This window comes from Schistocerca americana, chromosome X (assembly GCF_021461395.2).
Source record: "Schistocerca americana isolate TAMUIC-IGC-003095 chromosome X, iqSchAmer2.1, whole genome shotgun sequence".
Classification (NCBI taxonomy): domain Eukaryota; kingdom Metazoa; phylum Arthropoda; class Insecta; order Orthoptera; family Acrididae; genus Schistocerca; species Schistocerca americana.
This window is the reverse complement of record NC_060130.1, coordinates 583,994,760-584,021,099: the sequence shown is the minus strand read 5'-3', so window position 1 is coordinate 584,021,099 and position 26,340 is coordinate 583,994,760. Positions and strand designations below refer to the sequence as shown.

Genomic DNA, 26,340 nt, shown 5'->3' with positions numbered 1-26,340 from the left:
CAGCAACCAGAGCCCTGGCAGGGCGCATGCTCGTTGTCACTGTCAGTACTAAGTCACTGCCAGGTGCGAATAGAGTGTGGCGTCAGGACTCGGGAAGCGAGAGGTGTTGTTGCTACTGAGGCGTCGAATTATTGTTGATTGTATGAGTTCGCCTGAAAGTGAAACTCCAACCATGTGGGTCTTTGCATATGGAGCTATGCTTTGGAAGGAAGATTTACCTTTCCTGCAAAAAATTACCGGCTGTATAACCGGGTATGTAAGGCGTTTTTGGGTGGCAACTGACGATTATCAGTGCTTCCCCAACAAGGTATGATACGGATCGTTGTACAAAATAAATTCACAATTTTCTTGATGTATGGGAGTGATAAATTTATTCAAAAATGTTTCAGCGTGGTCGTGTGGTTGCGTTAGTTCGGACGGGGTGCCCCAGGGTAAGTGTACTCTAATAGTGGTAACAATAAACAGTAGCCAAATAAAGCGCATTGTGTTGAAACAAAATGAAAGAACTTCTAGCAATGAGAGCTCATTCCATCATTTACTACTTTGTTTGCTCGAGCAGCTGGCATTGCCTGGGACTTGTTGATAGTTTTGTTTCAATACAGACGCACGCCTAGCAACACGAAGAATTTTGCTTAAAGTGGTATGCCAATGATGTGTCAAGGAAGAAGCTGATAATGCCAAGGTCCCATAAATACAGAAATGTTCCCTTTTGTTCCCCAGATTTCTTCGAATGGCTATATTTACTTGAACCCTTAGGCTTACCTTTACATATGACATTTACACAAAACCCAAATCATGAGAAAAGCATACTTTGAACGTGTGCATGTGTGTAGGAGTTGTGGGAAACTAATTCTGTGACGAAAATTCATTTTTCCAAGTATGACTTGGATTTTCCTCTAAATTGTGATGAGTATTGCCCATAGTTTACAGTTCCTTGGAAATCAACTCAAACTTTGGTGTTATTTTTTATGTCTCACGTTATCATCATTTCAAAAATTGACCAGCAGTAGGCATACTTGAGGAAGTATTTTTTTCTGAGTAAACAGCCTATTTACAACTGCTTTCATTTCTTTTATTATAGATACACTGACATTGAGTGTGTGTCAGTATGTTAATTTTGGTGGCTTGAAATCTGTCTATGGCTTGACTTTCACCTTTATGTATTACTGTTACAATTAAAAAAAATAGTAGAATATATTTGATGCTTTATTAAGCAGTACTGGTTTGAGTGGACATACTTATCCAGTATGACCATACATTGAGCATGTGTAGTATATGAAATGTGTATGGGAAAACTTTAAATCACACCGTCTTTGTCTCGTGAGCAGTAGTGGTTCATCACCAGATGAAGTAAAACTATGACAACAGTATTGTGCACACAGTGGTGCTGCTATGTTTCTCATTTGAATGCTCAGTGCTCACCTTGTGAGTGACAAACTTAGCTACGTATTCGATAATGACAGAGAAGTATGGTCTTATGCATGAAGCATTTTTTTTTGGCCTGTTCACTATTAAATATTGTGTTGGAAGAAAAATCACTTATATGATACAAGGACTTATGTACTAGTCAGATACTGAAAAAGTTCTCTCCCAGTTAAAACAGGGAAACTTTGTTTAGGAGGAACCAGTTGCTAATTCTAGTCTTTCAATGCTGTTAGTTAGTTTGTTTACTTTTACATGGATCATTTGCACGATAAATTGTAATGCTGTGGAAGAGTTCGTTTTACATTCACATTGCAAGTTAATTTGTAAGTGTAGCCACATGCTGAAAATTTACATTTTTAAAAAAAAATTCTGCAACAGAATAGGAGTAGTTGTCAAGGAAGAACTTCCTCAGTTTGTTTTCAAATTTTACTTTGCTGCCTGTCAGACATTTTATATCACTGGGCACTGGTAAATTATCACAAATTTTAGTTCCACTGTTGTGCATCTCTTTCTGTGCTAAAGACTACATTGATATGGAGTAATGAATGTTTTTTTCCTTCTGGTATTGTAATTATGTACATTGTTGTTCCTTTTGCACTGCAGTGTATTATTTTTTAAAAAACCTAACTCATTAAACAGATGTTTGCAAGACGATTGCGGGTGAGCACCACATATTATTCTTTCAGCAAATTTTTGAGTAATGAAGACTTTCTTTCTTAAAGATGAGTTACCCCAGAACATTATTCCATATGACATTGTTAAATGAAAATATGCAAAATATGTCAACTACCGGTTTATCTCTCCCAAAGATATGCAGTGATTTGGAAAGCAGATGTGGCTGAACTAAGTTGTTTTAAGAGTTCCAAAATGTCCTTTTTCCAACTTAAATTCTCATCAGTATGGACACCTAAGAATTTTGAAGCTTCCATCCTATTTATTATTTCCTCACAATGTTTTACAATTACCACTGGTGTAGTACCCATAGATGTCCAGAAATAAATGTCTTTTCAAAACTAAATGTGAGACCATTTACAGAAAACCAGTCAATGATACTTTTAAGAACATTGTTCACTAATCTGCTGTTGCTGTATATATGCTAGGATTGAGTACAGTACTAGTGTAATTTGCAAAAAGAACTAATTCTGACTGTTGTGTATTAGGCAGAAGGGCTACGTTACATATCGATCCCCCCCCCCCCCCCCCCCCCCCCCCCCTCCCACATACACACACAAGAAATCTTGGTTGTGGTGACAGACTGATTTGCAGCACAGCCGGAGGTTGGGCAGTGACAATTTGGTTGAGAATTGAAGCAAATGAATGTCAAAGCAGAATGTCTGGTTGTGGTAACAAATTGTCCAGTAGTGAAGCCCAATGTTTGTCAGTGCCATATTGAAAACTGCAAGGGGGCTCCAATATGTAACTTTTACCAAGGGAAGATAATTTTCATATATGAGGGACAATAGATTGAGCCTGGGGAACCCAATCAGAATAATGTCCCTGGACTGCATTGGTTGAATTATTATGTACAGCTTTCTGCATTCTTTTGGTTAGGAATAACATTATCCATTGCTTGGCTATACAATCAACCTCATAAAATTTTTGCAGAAAATACCAACTGTGGTGCTATTTTGTTATTTAATGCTTGTAAACTTTGGTGAGTGAACGTATAAATGGCATTCTCCATATGTCGGCTCTTTTGAAATCAAAACTGTCATTTGCAGAGGGTATTATTGTTGCTCAGGTAAGATACTGTTCTATAATACATCACATTCTCAGATATTTTGTAAATGATTTCAACAGTGAAATGGGTCGGTAGTTATTGACATCTCTCCTGCCACCTCTCTTAGAGAGGCCCTTGACAACAGCATATTTAAATCTCTCTGGAACGATGCCCCGAGTTAGTGATGCATTTTATATTTAGGATAAGATAAGGCTTGTTATATGGGAACAAATCCTTATTACTCTATTGGAAACAGCATCAAAACCAAATGAGCTTTTATTTTTGAGAGAATATATAATTTTCTTAATTTCAGAAGGGGAAATTGGTGATACATTCATATGATTGACTTTTATGCTTTTTCATCATACTGCTCTGACTTTTCTCTTGAGCTGTTAGTCCTTATACTTTCTACTATGTTTAAGAAATGATTATTGAATATATTTGCTACATGTGACTCATCATTTGTAGCCCTTCCATTCAGTTCAGTAGTGATGCTGTACTATTCTGTGGCTGGTTGACCTCTCTCTCATTTTGCTTTCCATATCGCCTTAAGTGTTGCCAGAATAACTGATTTCTGGCATTATGTGCATGTTCCTTGATTTTTGACTAACTTTTTGTAGTAATTTTGAGTAATTTTTGTAGTGTGAAAGTACTGCAGGATCTCTACTTATTCTTGCCAACAGGTACATTTCTCTTTTCATGTACCAAGATACCTTAATCCCTGTAGTGATACATGGTTTGTTACATGACTGTTTAATGTCCTCACAGAATAGTTTGAGGAAATCTATTTCCAAATAATATGAATTTATTGTGGGATAAATTAAACTTTACGTTAGCATTTGGTTCATTATAAATTTCAATGCAAGTCACCTCTTGTAAAACATGCTTAAGCAAAATTGTCATGGAGTTATTAAATGTTCTGATTTCCACTGAGGAGTAGCCATGCTCTAAGACACTGTTATTTATCCTAACTGTGCATTTTTATCACAGAGAGCATTTGTTTCTGAGTAACAGTAATTGTCTTGCCTGATTTGTGTGTTGACAGTTTTCCTGAAACACTTGGGGTGAATGACAGAATGGTACCTTCAGAGTGTATAACTGTTTTGCTCTCCATATGTACCCAGTTCAGTTTGTATGTCATTTCTAATGACATTGTTTTCCTAAGAAGTGCAGTACACAGAAAAATAGATGTAATTTTTGGCTGTGGACACAGTGTGCACAGACACTCAGAACTGTAACACACTTCACTGGTGCAGGACACTAGTACAGACGTAGTATTATTTATTTGTAGGATGGCATTAGCAGGGTGGTGATTCTTTCAGAATACCTGGAAAACCTGAAATTCTCAAAGAATTAAATTTTACCTGGAAAAACCAAGAAAATTCAGAAATTTCATAAAACCCAAGGGAATTCTGTGTTTCAACTTAGCATTGGAATTTAATGTTATGGAGGTTTATAAATCACACTTTTAAAATACTTAATATTTTGAAATGTGGTAGGCCTATATGAATATTATCCATTATAAATTATCACTGCTTAAAAACACAGGACATAATCTTGCTCCTATACCTGAATTCTCAAGTAGCCACCCTGATTAGGTGAAGATAGGACAGGAAGTCAGCCATGACATCAACAAAGAAACCATACCAGCATTCACCTTAGTAAATTAGGGAACTCATGGAACACCCAAGACAGAATGGCCGGATGGGGACTTAACCACCCTTCTCTTGAATGAGAGTCTGGTGCATTAAGATTGGCATGGCCATCTTGCTTAGTATGTATTTGGGAAAGGAATCACAATTACATAAACTACACTGTAACATGCACAAAAAGCAAATCAGTGACAGAACAAGAAAATGAAATCTTGACAATAAAAACACTACCGAGAAAGTGGAAACACATGAACATATTACATTATACTGCTGAAAAGTACAATGACCAAAATGGCTTGTATGTCTTTGGGTTGTTCTAACATGTTCTCTTTGGGGTGGACCCATAGTTGTGAGTAATCAGTTGGTTTACAGTTCATAAAGTCAAGTTCTTGGCATCAACACACATGTGTATATTTACAAGGAGAGTACAGTAGTTAACATCAACTTTTTAAATAGGGGCTTGCAGTAAGCCCTAACAGAGCTGTATGACAAGATTTGAGTTGCCCTGTTCTATAATGTAAAATTTCATTTGATTGACTATTAATTTTGCCCCAGAAAACTATTCCATAAAGTACAAGGGATTGGAAATAAGCAAAATGAGTCATTCTAGCACCACCTTAGGGGCAAGCTTTAGAAATAATTCTCAGAGCAAAAGATGCAGAGCTGAGTCTTGGGGAGATTTTAGGTACAGGATCTTTCCAGTTTGGCTTGATCAACACGCATTCCTAAAAGTTTTTTACAGTGTACCCTTTCTAAGTCAATTGGTTTTGACTCATCTTTCCAAACTGTATATAATTTGTAGTCTTCACATTAAGGGTCAGCCTACTGGCACTGAACCATGAATGCAAAGACTTCAGGACTTGATTGGTTGTTGTGGACAGATGCTCCTTAACATCACTTACTATGACACTAGTTTCATCTGCAAACATGATCGTGGCTGCAGTTTCTGAGGTGTGTATGTCATCTGTATAAATAAGGAACTGTAGGGGCCTAACGCACTACCGTGGACTACAAATTTTTTGACTTTCCTTGCATCAGATATTAATCTGATTTTGTGATTAGGATGAGCTGATGTGAGCTTGTACTAACCACAAAATCAGATTAGTATCTGATGCAAAGAAAGTTGAAGTAAGTGTTCCCTAGGGTAGTGAGTTAGCCTCCTCTTCCCTCCCCCACCCCCCTCTGCCTGCTGTCCTTACTTGCACCATTTGCCAATAGAAATGGATCATTCATTCCTACATTACTTACACAATATTATATTAAAAAGTGTCTACCCAGCTTGGGAAAGGAATTCCATACTGAAAGGTAGCAAAGTAAAATTCTGTACCTTTTGTGTGTGTATCTGTCGAAAACGCAGCGCTTCTGCCTTTAGGTGAGTTGTCTCCTTTGTTCCGAAATAATTCCTAATTGATTACTAAAAAAGCTATGTAAATACACAATGTTCCAAAATTATTAACTTTCATTTTGAATCTGCAAATGTACATCTTAAAGCTGCATAGGGATATCAGTTATCAAAAGAAACCTTTTTCTGTATGCTTCATTTAGAGACCTGTCTAGGAGATAATTGACAAAAGCTGCTGTTCTAGGCCCTGAAGGCTCCAAGAGATGTTGACCAGCTGCCATGTCATTGTCTTACATTTTGCATCATGCGGATGCAGTATGGAGGGGCATGTGGTCAGCACATCGCTCTTCAAGTTGTTTTGCCAATTTTCCAAACCTTTTAGCCACTAATTCTCATTCAAATACCTCTTCAGTTGGCAGTGAAGGTAGCAGAAGTATAACTAGACAAAAAGGCAATGCCAATGCAGAAAGTCTCTTCTGGAAGTGTATGTGTATATATGGAAGTGAAACATTGAAGGAAAACAGTACAGGCAATGGAAGAAGAGTAGCTCATGAAATGTCCTGCTGCAGAAGAATGCTGAAGATCAGATAGGTAGTTTGGGTGACCAATGAAGACTACTGAATTGAGAAAAGATCTTTATTGTGCAGCTTGACTAAAAGAAGGGACAATCTAACAGAGCAGGTGTTGAGGCAACAAATAGTTAAATGTAATTGTTTCAACTGTGGGTTCTTGGTCAAACAGTGTATATTGTATTAACTAAATGAAACATTTTTTAGCCCAGTTTCACAAACTTTACTATGACTGTTAGGTAAGCCCCTTTTGTAGAACGTAACTGATCCCAAAGGTGAGAACCAAGCAAAAATGCAAAGATAAACATGTAAATTTTTAAATCTATCGATTCTTGACTTAAACCATAAATGTTATCTCTGTTGACCACTTTGACAAATTACCTAGGGATTTTAAAAAATCATTAGCACAGCATTCACAAAATTCATTAGTGCAGCATTTGCAGTAACTATTACTAAACATATATTGGAGTAGAGCTATGCACAGAAATAGAATTTTTTGTTATGTAAATGAAGACACCAAGGTTTTTCTTCTATGGAGAAATTGCAATATTGTCTAAGAGGGGTGAATGATTGAATTGAGTTTGTTCATTCAATAATATATGTGGGGTTACATATGTGTGTCGTAATATCTAAAATTTGTTAATGACTAATGTCTTTACACTTTTCTTCTATGTGTAGGTCTTCGGTTCCTATTATGTATTTATGGTTTTCATGTATGCAATGTTTGGCAAAAGATGAATCTGGCCTATCTATGCTGATCACTGGGTACAGCAGGGACCTGGCTTGTTTTATTCAATTTTTTATTGGCAATATTTTCAGTAATGTTGGAATCAAATTCACTGTTTGTGCCCCCATTCTGTGTCCCAGGAAGAGTAGTACAAGGAACTCAATACAATAAAAACAGTAGCCACTGAAAACATAAGCAGATTGAAAAGCAAGTGGTGCAGTTTAAATTTTATAGGTAAAACTTCAAATAGGATAACAGTATTTTAAAAGCCAAAGGTTTCTCTGTGCTGTTCGATGTCCCACAGACAGCAAGTAGATGTCTCTTCAATTTAAAAGGTAAACAATCAGACATCATGGAAACCCCCCACCCCAGGGGGCTCGCCACTCTTTGGCGGGTTCATGCTTGGCTACCACAGGGCCCCAGCCTTTGCAGCATTTTTTTCACTTCTGTGCTGCATGTCTATGCTCTTACTATTCTTTTACCTCTCCCTTGGGGAACGTGTCTGGGGTGTTATTGGCAATGTTCTTCATTCTGTTGCTTATGTAAGAACAGTCTCACCTTTGTTTTTTGCTCCCTTTTTCTTTCTTTGTTTCCCATCTCCTCTCGTTCCTCCGCTTCAGTGTTTGAGGTTCCTCTTTTTCTTCTTCTTCCTCCATGTGCACTCCTGAAGGGCCAGCCCACATATGTGATGTGTAACAGGTGACTGGGTAACACACAATTTCCAGCCCTGGGTCAACAGGTAGGGTTCACACGTACCCCCTGGTACAGGCCAGGCCCAGGGACGGGTGATTTTCTGTGCTGCTACCTTTCCAAATTGTCAATTGGTCCCTCTGTCAGGTGTTGGATAGGTGTGAACAATCGCCTAAGGTGGGTCCGCCCTCTTGTGAAGGGGGCCCCCAGGTGGAAGGAGTGCACCATCGGAGATGCTGGCAATCATGGGGGATTTCCTCGCGATTGGTCCATCATCTTCCCACTCAACATCTACAAAACGTAATGAGGCTACTGATTCAAAGACCCTACCCACTGCACCACAGTTCCTCGTGGTCTTACATACTGCAGACGGTCAGTCCTTCACCACAGTAAAACCATTTATTATTCAGGGAGGTGTTGCTGCAATTGTTGGCCCTGTGAAATCCTGCTCTCATTTACGGAATGGCACTTTGCTTTGGGAGACCACTTCTGATTTTCTCAAGCACAACTGTTTGCTCCCTTGCTTCTCCATGGTTACCCTGTTCTTGTCGAGGCCCATAGATCTTTGAATTCTTCCCATGGTGTAATTTACACCAGACTGCTCGACAGTCTAACTGAGGCCGAAATCCAATCTTACCTCTCTGATCAGGGTGTCATTGCCATCCATCGTGTAATGAGAAAGATAGATTCCTCCTTAGTGCCCACCCGCACTTTCTTTCTCACCTTTGATAGAGTGATGCTTCCCTCCAAGATCAAAGCAGGCTATGAAATTATCACAGTCCGGCCGTACATTCTGAACCTGATGCTCTGCTACCAGCATCATCATTCCAACCACTCTAGAACATCTTGTCGACACCCAGCCGAATGTATCTCCTATGGTAGGGATGCACACGAGGGCAATTGTCCACCTCCTTCTCCTTGCTGTATAAACTGCAATGGTAGCCATGCTGCCACCTCTTGGCATTATCCCGTGTCTCTTGATGAGCGGGCTGTCCAAGAGATCCGGGTAAAGGAAAAAGTGCCTCACCCACACACTCACAAGTTACTGGCTAGTTGCAACCCCTGCATTCTCCCGTCTGGTACCTATACTTCTGTCCTTGTTACCCCTTGCTCCATGAAAGACATGGCCACGCAGGCATGCGACCTCCAATTCAGCTCTGAGGTTGTGAAATTGCCCAGTGTCAAAGAAGCGTCACCATCCCCCCATCCAGCTGTGCAACCAGCTGTCGTGCCTCAAGAGGTGAAGCCACCAGCTACAAAACCAGTAGGCGGGAAAGGACAGAAGGGGTATTCCCATGAAGATTTCCTCTGTCCCTCCAGCCAAACAACACCCAAGTCTTCCTCTAACCGGAAAGGCTCAAGAAAATCCACCAAAGGCAAACGATCTTATCCTTTGCCAACTCGAAGATCCTCTACAGTGGTGTCGTCACGTGACACCTTAGCCCCGCCAGCCTCCGTGTCACTGGTGCGCACCAGCAACCATTTTTCAGCATTGGACTCCACAGACCAGTGGCATGGGCAAGCTGATGCCTATGTGGACCCCATGTAGCAGTATCCTCCTGCTTCTGTGCCCCGTAGTAGCAACTCTTCCCCGGCTGTCACTTGGCAGCCACCGAGATGCCACCCCTACATCTCTTCTTCATCATGACTCTCCTCCAATGGAATGTGCATCAGCATGCATGCCCAATTGGCAGCTTCCGTAGGTTAACTGGCAATTTTACTCCTCCTTGGCGACCTCTGAAGAACAAGATTTCCCCATTTGTGATGACCAGGTGGAATATCTCATGAACGTTATCCTTACTGCTGCAGAATGTTCCATTCCCCACACTTCCTCTATACCACACTGTGTCCCAGTCCCTTGGTGGACTGAGGCATGCCGTGATGCAGTTTGCGCATGGAGACGTGCTCTCCGCATTTTTAACTGCCATCCTACGATGGCAAACTACATTCATTATAAGTAGATGTGTGCAAAGTGTCATCACAATCTTCTAGATAGCAAAAGAGCTAGCTGGATCTCATTCACTAGTTCTTTTAACAGCTCCATCCCTTCCTCTGTCATGTGGACCAACCTCGAACACCTCTCTGGGACCAAGGTGCATTCCCCAATTTTGAGCATGACAGTAGCTGACAATGACATCGTGGACCCTATTGCTATCTCCAACATGTTGGGCCGCCATTTTGCTCAAGTTTCGAGCTCTTTCAACTATCACCCTGCCTTCCTCATCGGAAATCAGCGGAGGAGGCTCGGGCAATGCCCTTCTCTTCTCCGAATCTCGAGTGCTACAATGCTGCCTTTACTATGAGGGAGCTAGATCATTCTCTCAGTTCACCGCAATCCCCCACCCCGGGGCCACATGCCGTCCACATTCAGATGTTGCAGCACCTTTCTCTTGCGAGCAAGCACTTTCTGCCTAACACACACAGCCACATCTGAACAGATGGCACATTTCCCAGACTTTTGTGTGAAGCCACTGTCATACCCATACCTAAGCCCGGTAAGGACAAAAACTTTCCTTCTAGCTACTGTCCCGTCTCTCTTACTAGCTGTGTTTGCAAGGTGATGGAACATACGATTCTTGCCCAGCTGGTATGGTGGCTGAAGTCTCGCAATTTACTGATGAATGCACAGTGTGGATTTCAAACACAGTGTTCTGCAGTTGACCATCTCGTTACTTTGTCCACCCATGTCATGAATGGTTTTCTGTAGAAATCCCAGACTGTGGCCATGTTTTTTGATTTGGAGAAGACTTACAACACCTGCTAGAGAACTGGTATCATCCATACTCTTTATATGTGGGGCTTCTGTGGGCACCTACCCTGTTCCCTTCAAGCTTTTTTAAAAGACCAAGTTTTCAAGGTGCGTGTGGGTTGTGCCTTGTTGGACACCTTTATCCAGGAAAATGGTATGCCTCAGGGTTGTGTCATGAGCGGTGTCCTCTTTGCTATCACCATTAACCATATAATGGCCCGTCTTCCACCGGGCCTCTCCAGCTCCCTTTTTGTTGACAATTTTGCCATCTACTGCAGTTCTCCACGGACCTGTATCACTAAGCAGCACCTTCAGCAATGTCTTGATCATCTCTACCACTGAAGCATCGACAATGGCTTTCGTTCTTGCACTGATAAAATGGTCTGTATGAATTTCTGGTGACGCAAATGATTTCTCCCACCATCTTTACATCTTGGGCCTGTTGCCCTTCCGTTCATTGAAACTACGAAATTCCTGGAGCTCCTGGTTAATGGGAAACTCTCTTGGTCCTCCCATGTGTCTTACCTGGCAATCCACTGTACTCAGTTCCTCAGTGTCCTACATGTCCTCAATGGTACTTCCTGGGGTGCTGATCGAACCACCCTCCTCCATTTGTACTGGTCCTTTGTCCATTCAAAACTCGACTACGGGTGCTTTGTTTATGTGTCTGCATGTCCATCCCTCTCATGTCGTCTGAACACTGTCCACCATTGTGGCATCCGTTTGGCCCCAGGTGCCTTTTACACTAGCCTGGTTGAGAGTCTGTATGCTGAAGCTGCTGAACTACCACTGTCCTACCACCGTGACTTTCTCCTCAGCAGGTATGCATGCCATTTGTCTGCCATGCATGGCTTCCCATCCTATGCCTCCTTCGAACATTTCTTTGATCGCCAATATGGGGTGCATCCCTCTTCTCTGTTACCTTCTGGAATCCGTTTTTGCCACTTGCTATAGCAGCTTAACTTTACACTACTTGCAACTTTCTCGCTGGCTGTGAACCCTTCACCACCTTGGCTTCATTAAGCAGTCTGTGTTAACTTTGGCCTTCATTCGCTTCCTAAGGACACTACTCCAGCCCTGGTCTATCGCTTTCAGTTTCACAACCTTCACATGGAACTTCGTACCTTTGTATACACTGATGGCTCTCGGACTGACCATGGGGTTGGGTGTGCCATCGTCATTGGCACCCATCTTTTGATATTGGCTTCTGGAAAACTGCTCAGTATTTACAGCTGAGCTCTTGGCCCTGTGTCCAGGCCACGGAGTACATCTGGCAACACAGCCTTCACAATTCTGTCCTCTGCTCAGACTCACTCCTCACTCAGCCCCCTTCAAAGTTTATGTGCGCTTACACCGCCCATCCATTAGTGCAGCGGGTCCAGGAAAACTGTCGCTTGCTCACTCTTGGTGAAGCCAGTGTGATGCTTGTATGGGTTCCTGGTCATGTCGGTCTGCCAGGAAACGAGACTGCTGAAGGCTGCAGTCCTTGTACCCCAGCCCACGAGTTCCTATGTTCCCTCTGATGATCTCTGTACTGCCATCTGTCAGGAGTTGGTGTCCCTTAGGCATCACCAATGGTCCTCCCTTCACGGGAATAAGCTCAGGATTATTAAGCCTCTCCCAGCGGCTTGGACAACCTCCTCTCGGTCCTCCCGCCGGGACTAGGTCATTTTAACTAGGCTGCTTGTTGGGCACTGCCTTTTTAGCCATCGTCATTTGTGCCACTACCCCACCACTTTGTACTCATTGCGCCCAAGTTTTAACTGTCTACCACTTCCTGATGGAATGCCCGTTTTTTAACCATTTATGTTCCCACTTGGGTTTGCCGTCTGAGTTTGGCCATTTTAGCAAATGACACACAGGCTGTCAACCAAGTTTTACTTTTTATCCGCCAAAGCAGTAGAGCAAAGGCCATTTAATTTTTAGTTTTGGACCTCTGTTTCAGTATGGTATCATTTTTTTAGCCTTTTTTCCACGTGCCTGTTTTTAGCTGTCTTCTATTGTGTCAATAGGGACTGACGTATAATCATTTTTTAACGCCTCTCTGTTTTCGTGTTCTATAGTTTTGACTTGGGTGCATATGACCCCAGTTGTTTTTTTTTTGCCCTAAAGCAAAACAAAACCAAACCATGAAAAGTGAGGTTTATAAGATCATCAGCTGAGTGTGTCAAGAGTTGCTATATTCGACAGACTGGAAGGTTAATCTGCCGTAGGCTCAGAGAACACAGTAGAAATTGCAAATTAAAGAACCCAGGTTAATCCTGTGTCAAACATTATGTAAATGAAAACCACAAATAATAGATATAGAAGTCCAGCACATAAAAGGAAAGGGTGCAAAGCTCACACAGGTAGAAATCTTAGATATTAAGGAACAAGCATTTGTACCTCCACATTTATTACTGAGTGAGCAAACTGAGTTCAAGTATTCGCTCCTTTTAGATACTACTGCAAACCCTGCATAGAAGAAAAACCTTGGTACCATCATACACATAACAAAAAAATTTCATTCCTCAGCATAGCTCTAATTCATGTATGTTTACTCAGAGTTATTGTAAATGGTGTACTAATGAATTTTGTGATTGCTGTGCTGTTTAATTGTGTAAATCCGTTTGTAATTTCTCAAGGTTGTAAACAGATATAACTTCTATGGTTTAAGTCAAAAACTGATAGATTTAAGAGTTTACATGTTTATATTTCCTCGGTTCTCATCTTTGGGATCAGTTATGTACTATAAAATGGACTTCTAACCTCACACCTAGGTCATGCAGCAATAATAAAGAATGTGACAAAGGCTAAAACGTATAGTTGCTACTCACCGTATAATGGAGATACTGAGTTGCAGATAGGCACAACAAAAAGACTATCAAACAAAGCTTCAAACAGCCCCCCCCCCCCACACACACACACACACACACACACACACACACAGAGAGAGAGAGAGAGAGAGAGAGAGAGAGAGAGAGAGAGAGAGAATCACATTTATCTTGTTAATATTGTATAAAAGTTCATTACTGAATGCCATCTGATGCATAATAGCAAAAGAGTAGTAAATTTCTTTATTTGGCACGTGAAAGACTATGGGACCAGAATTGAGACAAATTTAAAGATACGGTATCATTAGGACTTTCAATCAGATTGAGTAAATGAACATTAGTAATTGTTGAAGAAATACAGTCTTTTGTTTTGACATTGTATCACATACCCTTTTGTTAGATGTGAAACAGTATTTATACTTTGTTTGTAGCAATATTTATAGCAGTATTACTTTACTTTCTTGTGAAGCTCAATTTGCCAAAGGGTAAGCCTTTCATCTAGATACCTTTTCTTCAGCTCACATGCCCATCATGTGTGGACTGTGCCTGTCATATATCTGATGGTGATGGTGGTTTTGGTAGTGGTGGTGGAGAGGGCAAAGGCAGTACATAGCTAACTCCACTTAGTAACTGACAAAAGATTTTGTAGCTTAATGCCTCCATCCAGTGTACAGTTACTATCAATTGTACCATATGCACTCATTCCAAAATACAACTTCCTCTTCCCAATAATGACTGGCAATGAAAATTTCTGTCAGTCATATAATTTAACCTGATTAGCTCAAATGCCACAGTACAACCTTGACTACAGCGATAGGTATTGGCATAGATGCCCTAAGACAAGCGTGAGAAATTAATTATTTGCACTGAGTCATTACAGTTGCATCCATAATGATTAAATCTCATTGTAGTCACTAAAAGCCATCAGTATTTTGTGTAAAGCTCTATCATTGAGTTATGCTAGTTTTTAGAATTTTGGTAAAAAAAATTTTGCTTTTCATTAAAAAAATATAGTTTAATTTGGTTTTCTTTACTATGAGTCCCAGATAATTAGGAAGACACTGTTAAGATTAAACTGTGCATTGTGAACATTCCCCCCCCTGCAGGTCCGGGGGTTAGAATAGGCCCGAGGTATTTCTGCCTGTCGTATGAAGTGACTAGAAGGAGTTTCACATGCTTCGGCCTCTATGCGATGGTCCCCTGTAGGGTTTGACCTCCATTCTTCAAAATTTTCCTGGAGAGCGAGCCAATTGGGGAAGGGTGCCTTACAAGGTGCATTGTGTCCATCGTGCATTGAGATCTTTAGCCCACTTTCTCGTCGTCGCATTGCAGTCGTCCTGCTCATTCTCCATCTCTTGGGTGAGAACACCTTCCTGGGTGCTTTTTCCACCATGCACTATGCAGTGTGGATTTCTGCATTGATGATGACCATGGACTTCTTTGCACCTGATATCCAGCATGGTAGCCAGTCCATTGTGGTGGGACCGCCATGTACCCTGTTGGTTGCAGCCCCCTGACCACACAGGGCTCACTCTGCTGATACTCGCACCGTTAACTCCCCACATATGCCAATGGGTAGATGCCCAACCCCCTGGGGCATCGGGACTCCCGGAAATGGCCATCCTGCCAGGTGGCCTTTGCTGCGGCTGGGTGGCGCCCGTGGGGAGGGCCCCTGGTCGGAGTGAGTGGCAACAGGGCGGACGACACGTGATGAAGCATCACATCATCTCTCATGTTCATCATCTCTTGCTGGTAGCGAAACACCAGCAGTGTCTAAGCGATCATGAGCTCAATTCAACGCACAGAAGTAAGATTGCAGATCGTTCCCCTCCCTGGGCACACCATGGGAGGAACGTCAGGCTAAGAATGGCAGCGGGTCTTATTCGCCCTGGTACCTTGTATGTTCGAGAGCTGATGGGGAATCTTTCATGATGATGAAGTCTCAGTTTTTTGTTGAGCATTTAGAGGACAAGTTTGGGGAGGTGGGGGGCTTGTCCAAAATGGGATATGGGTCAGTCTTGATCGAAACAGCCCAGTCACGGGACTTACTCGCTTGTATGAGCCGGGGGATGTTTCTGTAACCATCATGCCCCATAAGAGCTTAAATATGGTCCAGAGTACAATATTTCACAGAGACCTTCTTTTGCAGTCTGACGATGAGCTTCACACCAATTTAGAGTGGTGAGGTGTACATTTCATCTGGCGTGTCCACTCGGATCCGAAGGATAATCAGGTTGGCACCGGTGCCTTGATCTTGGCCTTCGAGGGTGATACATTGCCTGAGAAGGTCAAGGTGATGGTCTACTGGTGTGATGTAAAGCCCTATATCGCTCCCTCGATGCTGTGCTTTAAGTGCTGGAAGTTCAGCCATATGTCTTCCCACTGTACTTCCAGTGTCGCATGCCGAGATTGTGGACACCCATCACATCTCAATACTCCATATGCCCAGCCTGCCATCTGTGTCAACTGTGGAGAGCACCATTCGCCTTGCTCGCCTGACTGCAGGATTCTCCAGAAAGAAAGGAAAATCGTGGAGTACAAGATCCTGGACTGACTAACCTACACTGGGGCTAAGAGAAAATTTGAACGCCTGCATCCTGTGCCTATGATATCGTCTTATGCCGCCGCTACAACAGTTCTGGCACCATCAGCTCCGCCAACCCAGGTCACCTCTCAGAGCCGGAAAACTACATCTGCCCCCTTGATGGTGGGGGGCATTTCCCTCCCTGTTGCTCCTGCACCACCTACTTCAGGAGCAACCCCTCCCCCCCCCCCCCCCCCCCCCCCCGCAACCATCGTGGACGTCCGTCCCCACTTCTAAGCCGGAGAAGCATAAGTCTTCTTTGGCTTCTTTCGCTAGGAAGGGTCCCTTGTGCCTTGTGTCACTCCCTTCCCAGGTTTCTTCTACATCTACATCTACATCTACATCTATACTCCGCAAGCCACCTGATGGTGTGTGGCGGAGTGTATGAGTACCTCTATCAGTTCTCCCTTCTGTTCCAGTCTCGTATTGTTCATGGAAAGAAAGATTGTCGGTATGCCTTTGTGTGGGCTCTAATTTTATCCTCATGGCCTCTTCACAAAATATACATAGGAGGGAGCAAAAGCCCGTACTGAGCTACTGAGCATCTCTCTTGCAGAGTCTTCCACTGAAGTTTGTCTATCAGCTCTGTAACACTTTAGCGATTACTAAATGATCCTGTAACAAGGTGTGCTGCTCTCTTTTGGATCTTCTCTATCTCTTCTATCAACCCTACCTGGTACGGGTCCCACTCCGGTGAGCAGTATTCAAACAGTGGGTGAACAAGTGTACTGTAACCTACTTTTCCTTAGGATTCTTCCAATGAATCTGTCAGGCATCTGCTTTACCGACGATTAATTTTATATGGTCATTCCATTTTAGATCATTCCTAATGCCTACTCCCAGATAATTTATGGAATTAACTGCTTCCAGATGCTGACCTGCTGTATTATAGCTAAATGATAAAGGATCTTCCTTTCTATGTATTCGCAGCACGTTACACTTGTCTACATTGAGATTCAATAGCCATTCCCTGCACCATTCGTCAATTCGTTGCAGATCCTCCTGCATTTCACTACAATTTTCCATTGTTACAGCCTCTTGATATACTACGGCATCATCCGCAAAAAGCCTCAGTGAACTTCTGATGCTATCTACATAGTCATTTATACATATTGTGAACAGCAATGGTCCCATGACACTCTCCTGTGGCACACCTGAAATCACTCTTACTTTGGAAGACTTCTCTCCATTGTGAATGACATGCTGCATTCTGTTACCTAGGAACTCTTCAATCCAATCACACTATTGGTCTGATAGTCCATAAGCTCTTACTTTGTTCATTAAATGTCTGTGGGGAACTGCATCAAATGCCTTGCGGAAGTCAGGAAACACATCCACGGAACACATGTCTATGGCCCTCTGAGTCTTGTGAACGAATAGTGCAAGCTGGGTTTCACACGATCATATTTTTCGAAACCCATGCTGATTCCTACAGAGTAGATTTCTTGTCTCCAGAGAAGTCATTGTACTCGAACACGTGTTCCAAAATTCTACAACTTATCAACATTAGAGATATAGGTCTACAGTTCTGCACATCTGATCAACGTCCCTTCTTGAAAATGGGGATGACCTGTGCCCTTTTCCTATCTTTTGGAACGCTACGCTCTTCTAGAGACCTACGGCACACCACTGCAAGAAGAGGGGGCAAGTTCCTTTGCGTACTCTGTGTAAAATCGAACTGGTATCCCATCAGGTCCAGCGGCCTTTCCTCTTTTGAGCGATTTTAGTTGTTTTTCTATACCTTTGTAATCTGTTTCTATAGCTACCATTCTGTCATCTGTGCGAAAATCTAGAGAAGGAACTACAGTGCAGTCTTCCTCTGTGAAACAGCTATGGAAAAAGACATTTAATATTTCAGCCTTCAGTCTGTCATCCTCTGTTTCAGTACCATTTCAGTCACCGAGTGTCTGGACATTTTGTTTTGATCCACCTACTGCTTTGACATAAGACCAAAATTTCTTAGGATTTTCTGTGAAGTCAGTACATAGAACTTTATTTTCGAATTCATTGAACTCCTCTTGCATAGCCCTCCTCACACTACATATTGCTTCGTGTAATTTTTGTTTGTCTGCAAGGCTTTGGCTATGTTTATCTTTGCTGTGAAGTTCCCTTTGCTTCTGTAGCAGTTTTCTAACTCAGTTGTTGTACAACAGTGGCTCTTTTCCATCTCTTATGGTCTTGCTTGGCACATACTCATCTAATGTAGATTGTACGATGGTTTTGAGCTTTGTCCACTGATCCTCAACACTGTCTGTACTTGAGATAAAACTTTTGTGTTGAGCTGTCAAGTACTCTGAAATCTGCTTTTTGTCACTTTTGCTAAACAGAAAAATCCTCCTACCTTTTTTAGTATTTCTATTTACGGCTGAAATCAATGCTGTAACCACTTCATGATCGCAGATTCCCTGTTCTGCGTTAACTGTTTCAAACTGTTCGGGTCTATTTGTCACCAGAAGGTCTAATATGTTATTGCCTCGAGTTGGTTCTCTGTTTAACTGCTCAAGGTAGTTTTCAGATAATGCACCCACTTCTAGTGGGAAAGACGACACCCGCCAGTGGCTGAAGAGCCCAAAAGCAGCTGGTCGTAGGGCTTCAGGCTCATCCTCATTCCCGGAGACTGAGCCAGTGAAGTCCTCCCAGCCAGGGAAACCCAAGGAGCAGCGAGAGAAATCAAAAATAAAACCCCTAAGACCAAGGAAATTGCAGTGGCACTCAAACCACCACTACCTATAAGCTCTGCATCTGAGGATGGGGTGGAGATTTTGGCATCTGCTGAGGACCTAGATCTCACCATACCCTCAGACACAATGGGTATAGACTGCTCAGGGAATAAATCGGTGGCAGCAGGTGACTCTGAGGCATAAACTGCCTCATTGAATGTTCCATGCCTTCCCAGTCTCACGATGTCATCCTCCAGAGGAATTGCGGTGGTTTTTTCCACCGCCTGGCTGAGCTACAGCAACTTTTAAGCTTTTCACCTGCTATCTGCATTGCCCTCCAGGTAACATGGTTCCTAGCAATGCGGACCCCTGCCCTCTGTGGCCATAAGGGATATTACAGGAACCGTAGCGACTATAATTGAGTGTCAGGTGGAGTTTGTGTTTGTCCTAAACTCGGTCTGTAGTGAACATATGCCCCTTCAGACCCCTCTTGAAGCTGTGGTTGTCAGAATAACGACAACACAGGAAATAACTGTCTGCAATGTATATCTTCCTCCAGATGGTGCAGTACCCCTGAACGCATTGGCTGCACTGATTGATCAACTCCCCAAACCTTTCCTACTTCTGGGAGATTTTAATGCTCATAACCCCTTGTGGCGTGGTACCATGCTTACTGGCTGAGGCAGAGATGTCGAAACTATACTGTCACAATTCGACCTCTGCCTCTTAAATACTGGGGCTGCCACACATTTCATGGTGGCTCATGGTAGTTACTCGGCCATTGATTTATCAATTTTCAGCCCAGGACTTCTCCCATCTATCCACTGGAGAGCACTTGACGACCTATGTGGTAGTGACCACTTCCTCATCTTCCTGTCACTGCCCCAGAATCAGCCACATGGATGCCTGCCCAGATGGGCTTTGAACAAGGCAGACTGGGGAACTTTCACCTCTGCTGTCACCGCTGAATGTCCCCCACACGGTAACATCAGTGTGATGGTTGAGCAGGTGACTAGCACAATTGTTTCTGTGGCAGAAAACGCGATCACTCGGTCTTTATGGTGCCTGAGGCATAAGGCAGTCCCTTGGTGGTCGCCAGAAGTTACTGAAGCAATTAAGGAGCGTTGGCGAGCTCTACAGTGGCATAAGCCGTACCCTTCCCTGGAGCACCTCATAGCCTTTAAACATCTGTGTGCCCGTGTTCACTACCTTATCAAACAACGGAAGAAGGAGCGTTGGGAGAGATATGTCTCCACCATTGGGTGCCACACGTCCCCTTCCCAAGTCTGGGCCAAGATCAAACGTCTTTTCGAGTACCAGGCCCTAACAGCTGTCCCCAGTGTTACCATAAATGGCAAGTTATGTACTGATGCTAACGCGATTGCCGAGCACTTTGCCGAGCACTTTGCCGAGCACTTTGCCGAGCACTTTGCCGAGCACTTTGCCGAGCACTTTGCCGAGCACTTTGCCGAGCACTTTGCCGAGCACTTTGCCGAGCACTTTGCCGAGCACTTTGCTAGATCCTCTGCATCAGAGAATTACCCCCCAGCCTTTCACACACTCAAACAGCAGCTGGAAGGGAATGTCCTCTCATTCACTACACGATGCAGTGAATCCTATGACTCCCCATTTACAGAGTGGGAGCTCCTCAGTGCCCTTGTACATTGCCCCGACATAGCTCCTGGGCCTGATCGCATCCACAGCCAGATGATTAAACATCTCTCATCTGACTACAAGTGATATCTTCTCATCATCTTCAACCGGCTCTGGTCCGAGGCCATCTTTCCATCGCAATGGCGGGAGAGTACCACCATTCCAGTGCTAAAACCTGGTAAAAACCTGCTTGATGTGGATAGCTATCAGCTCATCAGCCTCACCAACATTCTTTGTAAGCTGCTGGAACATATGGTATGTCAGCGGTTGGGTTGGGTCCTGGAGTCGTGTGGCTTGCTGGCTCCATGTCAGGGCAGCTTCCGCTAGGGTCGTTCTACCATTGATAATCCTGTGTCCATTGAATCTGCCATCCGAATAGCCTTTTCCAGAGAGCAAAACTTGATTTCAGTCTTTTTTGACCTATGTAAATACAACATGACTTGGCGACATCATATCCTTGCCACATTGTATGAGTGGGGTCTCTGGGAACCACTCCCGATTTTTATCCAAAACTTCCTGTCGCTCCGTACTTTCCGTGTCCAAGTTGGTGACTCCCATAGTTCCATCCATATCCAGGAGAATGGAGTCCCACAGGGCTCTGTATTGAGTCTCTCTCTGTTTTTAGTGGCCATTAATGATCTAGCAGCAGCTATCGGGCCCTCTGTCTCACCTTCTCTGTATGCAGACAACTTCTGCATTTCGTACTGCTGCTCCAGTACTGTTGTTGCTGAGCGGCGCCTCCGGGGAGCCATCCACAAGGCACAGTCATGGGCTGTAGCCCACGGCTTCCAGTTTTCAGCCGCAAAGTCGTGTGTCATGCACTTCTGTCTGTGTCGTACCATTCATCCAGAACCCACACTTTACCTTAATGATGATCCACTCACTGTAGTGGAGACGTATCAATTCCTAGGACTGGTTTTTGACACTTGATTGACTTGGCTCCCTCATCTTTGTCAGCTTAAGCAGAAATGCTGGCAGTACCTCAATGCCCTCCGTTGCCTCAGCAACACCAATTGGGGTGCAGATCGCTGTACGCTGCTGCAGCTCTACAGAGCCCTTGTCCAATCCTGAGTTGACTATGGGAGTGTGGTTTATGGTTCAGCAGCGCCTTCAGCATTGCATTTACTCGACCATGTGCACCATTGTAGGGTCCAATTAGTGACAGGAGGTTTTAGGACGAGTCTGGTGACCAGCGTACTGGTGGAGGCTGGTGTCCCTCCACTGCAGATCAGACGTGCGCAACTGCTTGCCAGTTACGCAGCACACATTCATAGTTCCCCTGAGCATCTGAATTACAGTCTCCTTTTCTCTCCTGCTGCAGTCTATCTCCCGCATCGGCGGCCCAGATAGGGGCTAACAATTGTGGTTCGCGTGCGGTCCCTTCTCTCCGAACTGGAGTCCTTCCCTTTACCACCAGTACTTGCGGTCCGTTCATGAACGCCTCCATGGTGTACGCCTCGGCCACAGCTTCATCTGGACCTTTTGCATGGCCCTAAGGACTCCGTTAACCATGCCGCTCTCCGCTGTCGCTTCCTCTAGATACTTGACGTGTTCCGGGGCTCTGAAGTGGTTTACACCAACGGCTCAATGGCTGATGGTCCTGTAGGCTTCCCATATGTTCATGGAGGACATATTGTGCAGCACTCCTTGCCAGTTGGCTGCAGTGTTTCCACTGCAGAGCTGGTGGCCATATCTCGTGCTCATGAGTACGTCCACTCATGCCCTGGCGAGTCGTTTCTCCTGTGTACTGACTCATTGAGCAGCCTACAAGCTATCGACCAGTTCTACCCTCGCCACCCTCTGGTAGCATCCATTCAGGAGTTCATCTATGCCGTGGAACAGTCCTGCCATTCCGTGGTGTTTGTGTGGACCCCAGGACACGTTGGAATCCCCGGCAATGAACTTGCCGACAGGCTGGCCGAACAGGCGACACAGAAACCGCTTCTGGAGATAGGCATCTCCGAAGCTGACCTGCGGTCTGTCTCACACTGCAGGGTTTTCTGGCTTTGGGAGGCGGAATGGCATAACAGCACGCACAACAAACTGTGTGTCATTAACAAGACTATGAATGTGTGGAAGTCTTCCATGCAGGCCTCTCGCAGGGAATTAGTTGTCCTCTGGCGGCTCTGCATTGGCCATACGTGGCTAATGCATGATTACCTACTCCATCGCGAGGACCCACCTCAGTGTCGCTGTGGCTCCCAAATGACAGTCGTCCACCTCTTGATGGACTGCCCACTTTTAGCCGCTCTGCGGCAGACTTTTAACTTTCCTAGCACCCTGCCTTCGGTGTTGGGCGACAATGCTTTCACAGCAGCTTTAGTTTAACGTTTTATCTGTGAGAGTGGGTTTTATACTTCCATGTAGGTTTTAGCGCACGTCCTTTGTCCCTCTGTGTCCTCCACCCTAGTGCCTTTAGGGTGGAGGTTTTAATGTGTTGCAGAGTGGCTGGCTTTCCCTTTTTGTTCTCGTGGTTGGCCAGCCACTGTAATCTGCTTTCATGTTTTACTCTCTTCTATTTCTAGTGTCTCTCTGTTGTTTTCTTGTCGTCCTTTGTTCCTTTTAGTGTTCGTTGCCTTCCCTTCATTCTTGTTGCTTTTGCTATCTTCCCGTTTTGTGTTATATATTTTGTCCATTTTATTCTCACACTTGTGGCATTGTTTTATTAAGGATACAGGACCGATGACCTCGTAGTTTGGTCCCTTCTTCTGCCTTTAAACCAACTGACCAACCATGGTGAACATTTCTTGCTATAATTACATACAGAAATATGTCTGAAGACCTTCAGTTTGAAAGAGATGTCACAACAATTTGGAACCAGTTAGATAAATTAAAATATGGATTTGTAATTCTAAGCAAAAAATAATGCTGATCACTCATGCAGTGTTATTGTTTCAGGATATGGTGTGGGGTGCAACATATGAAATTGACAAAAAAAATGAAGCAAGTGTTGCCTCAGAACCAGAATTTTTTGGAAGGGCTGGCTTTGTTAAACAGACTGCAACATTCTATCCTGTGCTGACAAAAAGAGCACAGTTCACTTCTCATGTCAAACCTTTCGACATAACACTGTATGTGGCAACAGATAACAATTCGTGTTTCAAGAGGAATGAGCCGCTTAATGAGACTGCTTCATGCATAGCAAATGCTCATGGTCCCAATGGCAGCAATGCTGAATATCTGTATAATCTTGTTGCAGAAATGAGGCTGATAGCACCAAATTATAAGGACCATCATCTATATCCTCTTGAAAGTGCCGTGAAAAAAATCATAGCTGAAAGGGAAGCATCTGTAGATCTCTGAACTACAAACTGTCATCTTGATCGTCAGAGCTGTGAGTCAGATCGGAACTCGAATGAGGCTTTGAGTCATGTCGTGTTGTGCTCGAATAGCTCAGTCGGTAATTGCATTGCCTGCAAAAGGTGAACGTTTGAGTTCAAGTCTGACCCACAGCATACGATGTTTCATTGCAGTATACTCCTATGTTAGCAACCATAAGACTACTCGGAACTGAACTCTGGTTCAGTGCTTCAATACTCTTATCAATTGTACATCTCCTCATTAGCTTTGTTTTAATTCAGAAGAGGTGACATCCCAGAGAGTGCCATTCTTTCAAGGATAATTGTTGTATCTGTGTAATATGTGTATGATAGAGGTAGAAAAAAATACTCAAAAATAACATTCCAAAATGAATGAGAGTAATTTTAAAATTTAAACAGATGTTTCTCTGCTCATTATGTATCCAGTCATGACAATTTGTACTGGTTTCCAGTGGTGAGAAATTGATCTGAACATGGCTTACATGAAATTAACTGTTGTAGCCTCAGAAAACTGTGTACTTGTTCCACACTTTGTTTTGTTCATGGTTTTCAATCTTCAACAGTTCATTTTTTAAAAATGTTTCTAGTCGGTCTAAGTTGAATCTTTATAAACTATGTATAAAAAGGTGGAGAGAGAACACAACTGGCTCATTATTTTTGTGCCAGATATTTTACTGTCCTTATACATCTGCAGAATGCAAGGAAAGATAAGCGATTCTTTCGTATCACATGAACATCTTGAAGACCAAATTTCTTCTTTGCTTGTAAGTCTTAGTAAGGATTCTTTAGGTGGCTTTTCGTTTTCAGAGGAATTGTACAAAAGTCTCTGCAGTGTACTCTAGCACAATTTTATTCTCTCGTACTTCTTTTCTGAGAAGTCTGTAGGATTGTAAGTTCACATAAATTCTGAAGATCAGAGGTCAGACCCAGTTAGTAAGAATGTGAAATGGTACCAAATAAAATAAAGTATTTGTGGCAGCCAAGTAGCATATTATTATTGTTACTGCTTGAAAATAATAATACAGACAAAACTCGGAGGTGCTTCAGTATTCTTCCACATAGCTCTGTTTGTACTTTATAACTTAACTTACTCAGCTTACATTTAATTGACCATCTTTCTCTCCCCTATTTTTATTAGGTTTCCTCCTGTGATATTGAATGTAATTAAACTACCAAATGTAATATATAAGAATACTGTAATTGATGTGAACTAAATTTTCTTTATGTATTGTATGTATGTATGTGTGTATATGTGTATGCATTAATGTTGTATGAAAGTTCGTGTAGGATGTAAGTACTTTAGAATTAAAGTTGAATTGTCAGTAGGCACACAGAAAAGAAAGGAAACTATCTTTTGGAGCCATACTTTGAGCTAGAGTAATATTTTACTCTAGCAAATCAAAGAATAACTCTAAAAGCTAGCAAGTTCCCTTTCTTTTCTGTGTGCCTATCAACTCATCACTTCTGATTTTCAGTGAGTGGTCTCCTTTAATCCAAAATTATGTGTGTAATAAATGGACTTGTTCATTATATTTATGTATTGTACCAACCACTGCATCAATAAAAATGTTTATCTACCAGCTGACACCATTATTGTCTGCCTAGAAATTGTCCTTTTTTGTATACAATAGTAGTTTTGGTGGCAGATAATGCTATCGCATTATTTCTTATCTCTCTGCGAAGTGTGAGATGACTGAGTGTAAATAAATGATGTTTGTAGCATTATGTGTCTCATAAATAAATTCTGAAGCATTTGTGCTTGACAGTTCACCAGATATGACACTAAGTACTCGCCTAGCAAACTGTCAAAGTTGGTCAAGTGACAATGTTTTTTATTGGTTGTTGGAGCCAGTAGTACTACCACTGTTACTTCAGGTATTCAATACCTGAAGCAACAAACAGAAATGTGCAGTAAAGCACAAAGGAACATAGATTTGAGGAAAAAAGTTTCATTGTATAATAAAGTCAATGACTACAAGGTAATACTAACTAAGGAGTGAGATTTAATTTTTGGCTTAGTAATGTTGCTATATTTCCTTTGATAGAGGTAATGGAATAAGCAACTGTTACTAATGTGTGTTCTGTTGTTTAATAAGCGTATTAAGACTAAATAATAATGTATATAGACATCAGTGTAAAAAGTGAAACAAACACAACTCAGTAATCGCAATAACAGATAGCAGCGCAGCAATCTAGAGTTTCATCCATTTGCGAATAAAATGGTACTGTACTCAGTAATTGTTTATATGTGTAGACTGTAATATTTGGTAATAGCAAAACTTTCCATAGTGTGCACCCAGTATCACCTTTATTTTTACTTATTAGTTCCTGACTTCCACACAGTTTATTAGTTTATTCTAGTCCTCATCTCCCTTGCACACCTCGTATTGCTGTGTGAGATTTGAGTTTTGCCAGGTGATATTCCTACCAAAATGC

At 42.7% G+C, this 26,340-nt stretch overlaps 1 protein-coding gene across 1 annotated transcript; it reads left to right on the top strand.

Moving 5' to 3' along the window:
- Window positions 1-25,484, top strand: LOC124555247 (putative glutathione-specific gamma-glutamylcyclotransferase 2). The gene is made up of 3 exons (XM_047129110.1): window positions 1-307; window positions 390-431; window positions 23,483-25,484. The coding sequence occupies exons 1-3, from the start codon at window positions 143-145 to the stop codon at window positions 23,885-23,887; spliced, it is 612 nt and encodes a 203-aa protein (XP_046985066.1). The 5' UTR covers window positions 1-142; the 3' UTR covers window positions 23,888-25,484.
- Window positions 25,485-26,340: the final 856 nt, after the last annotated feature.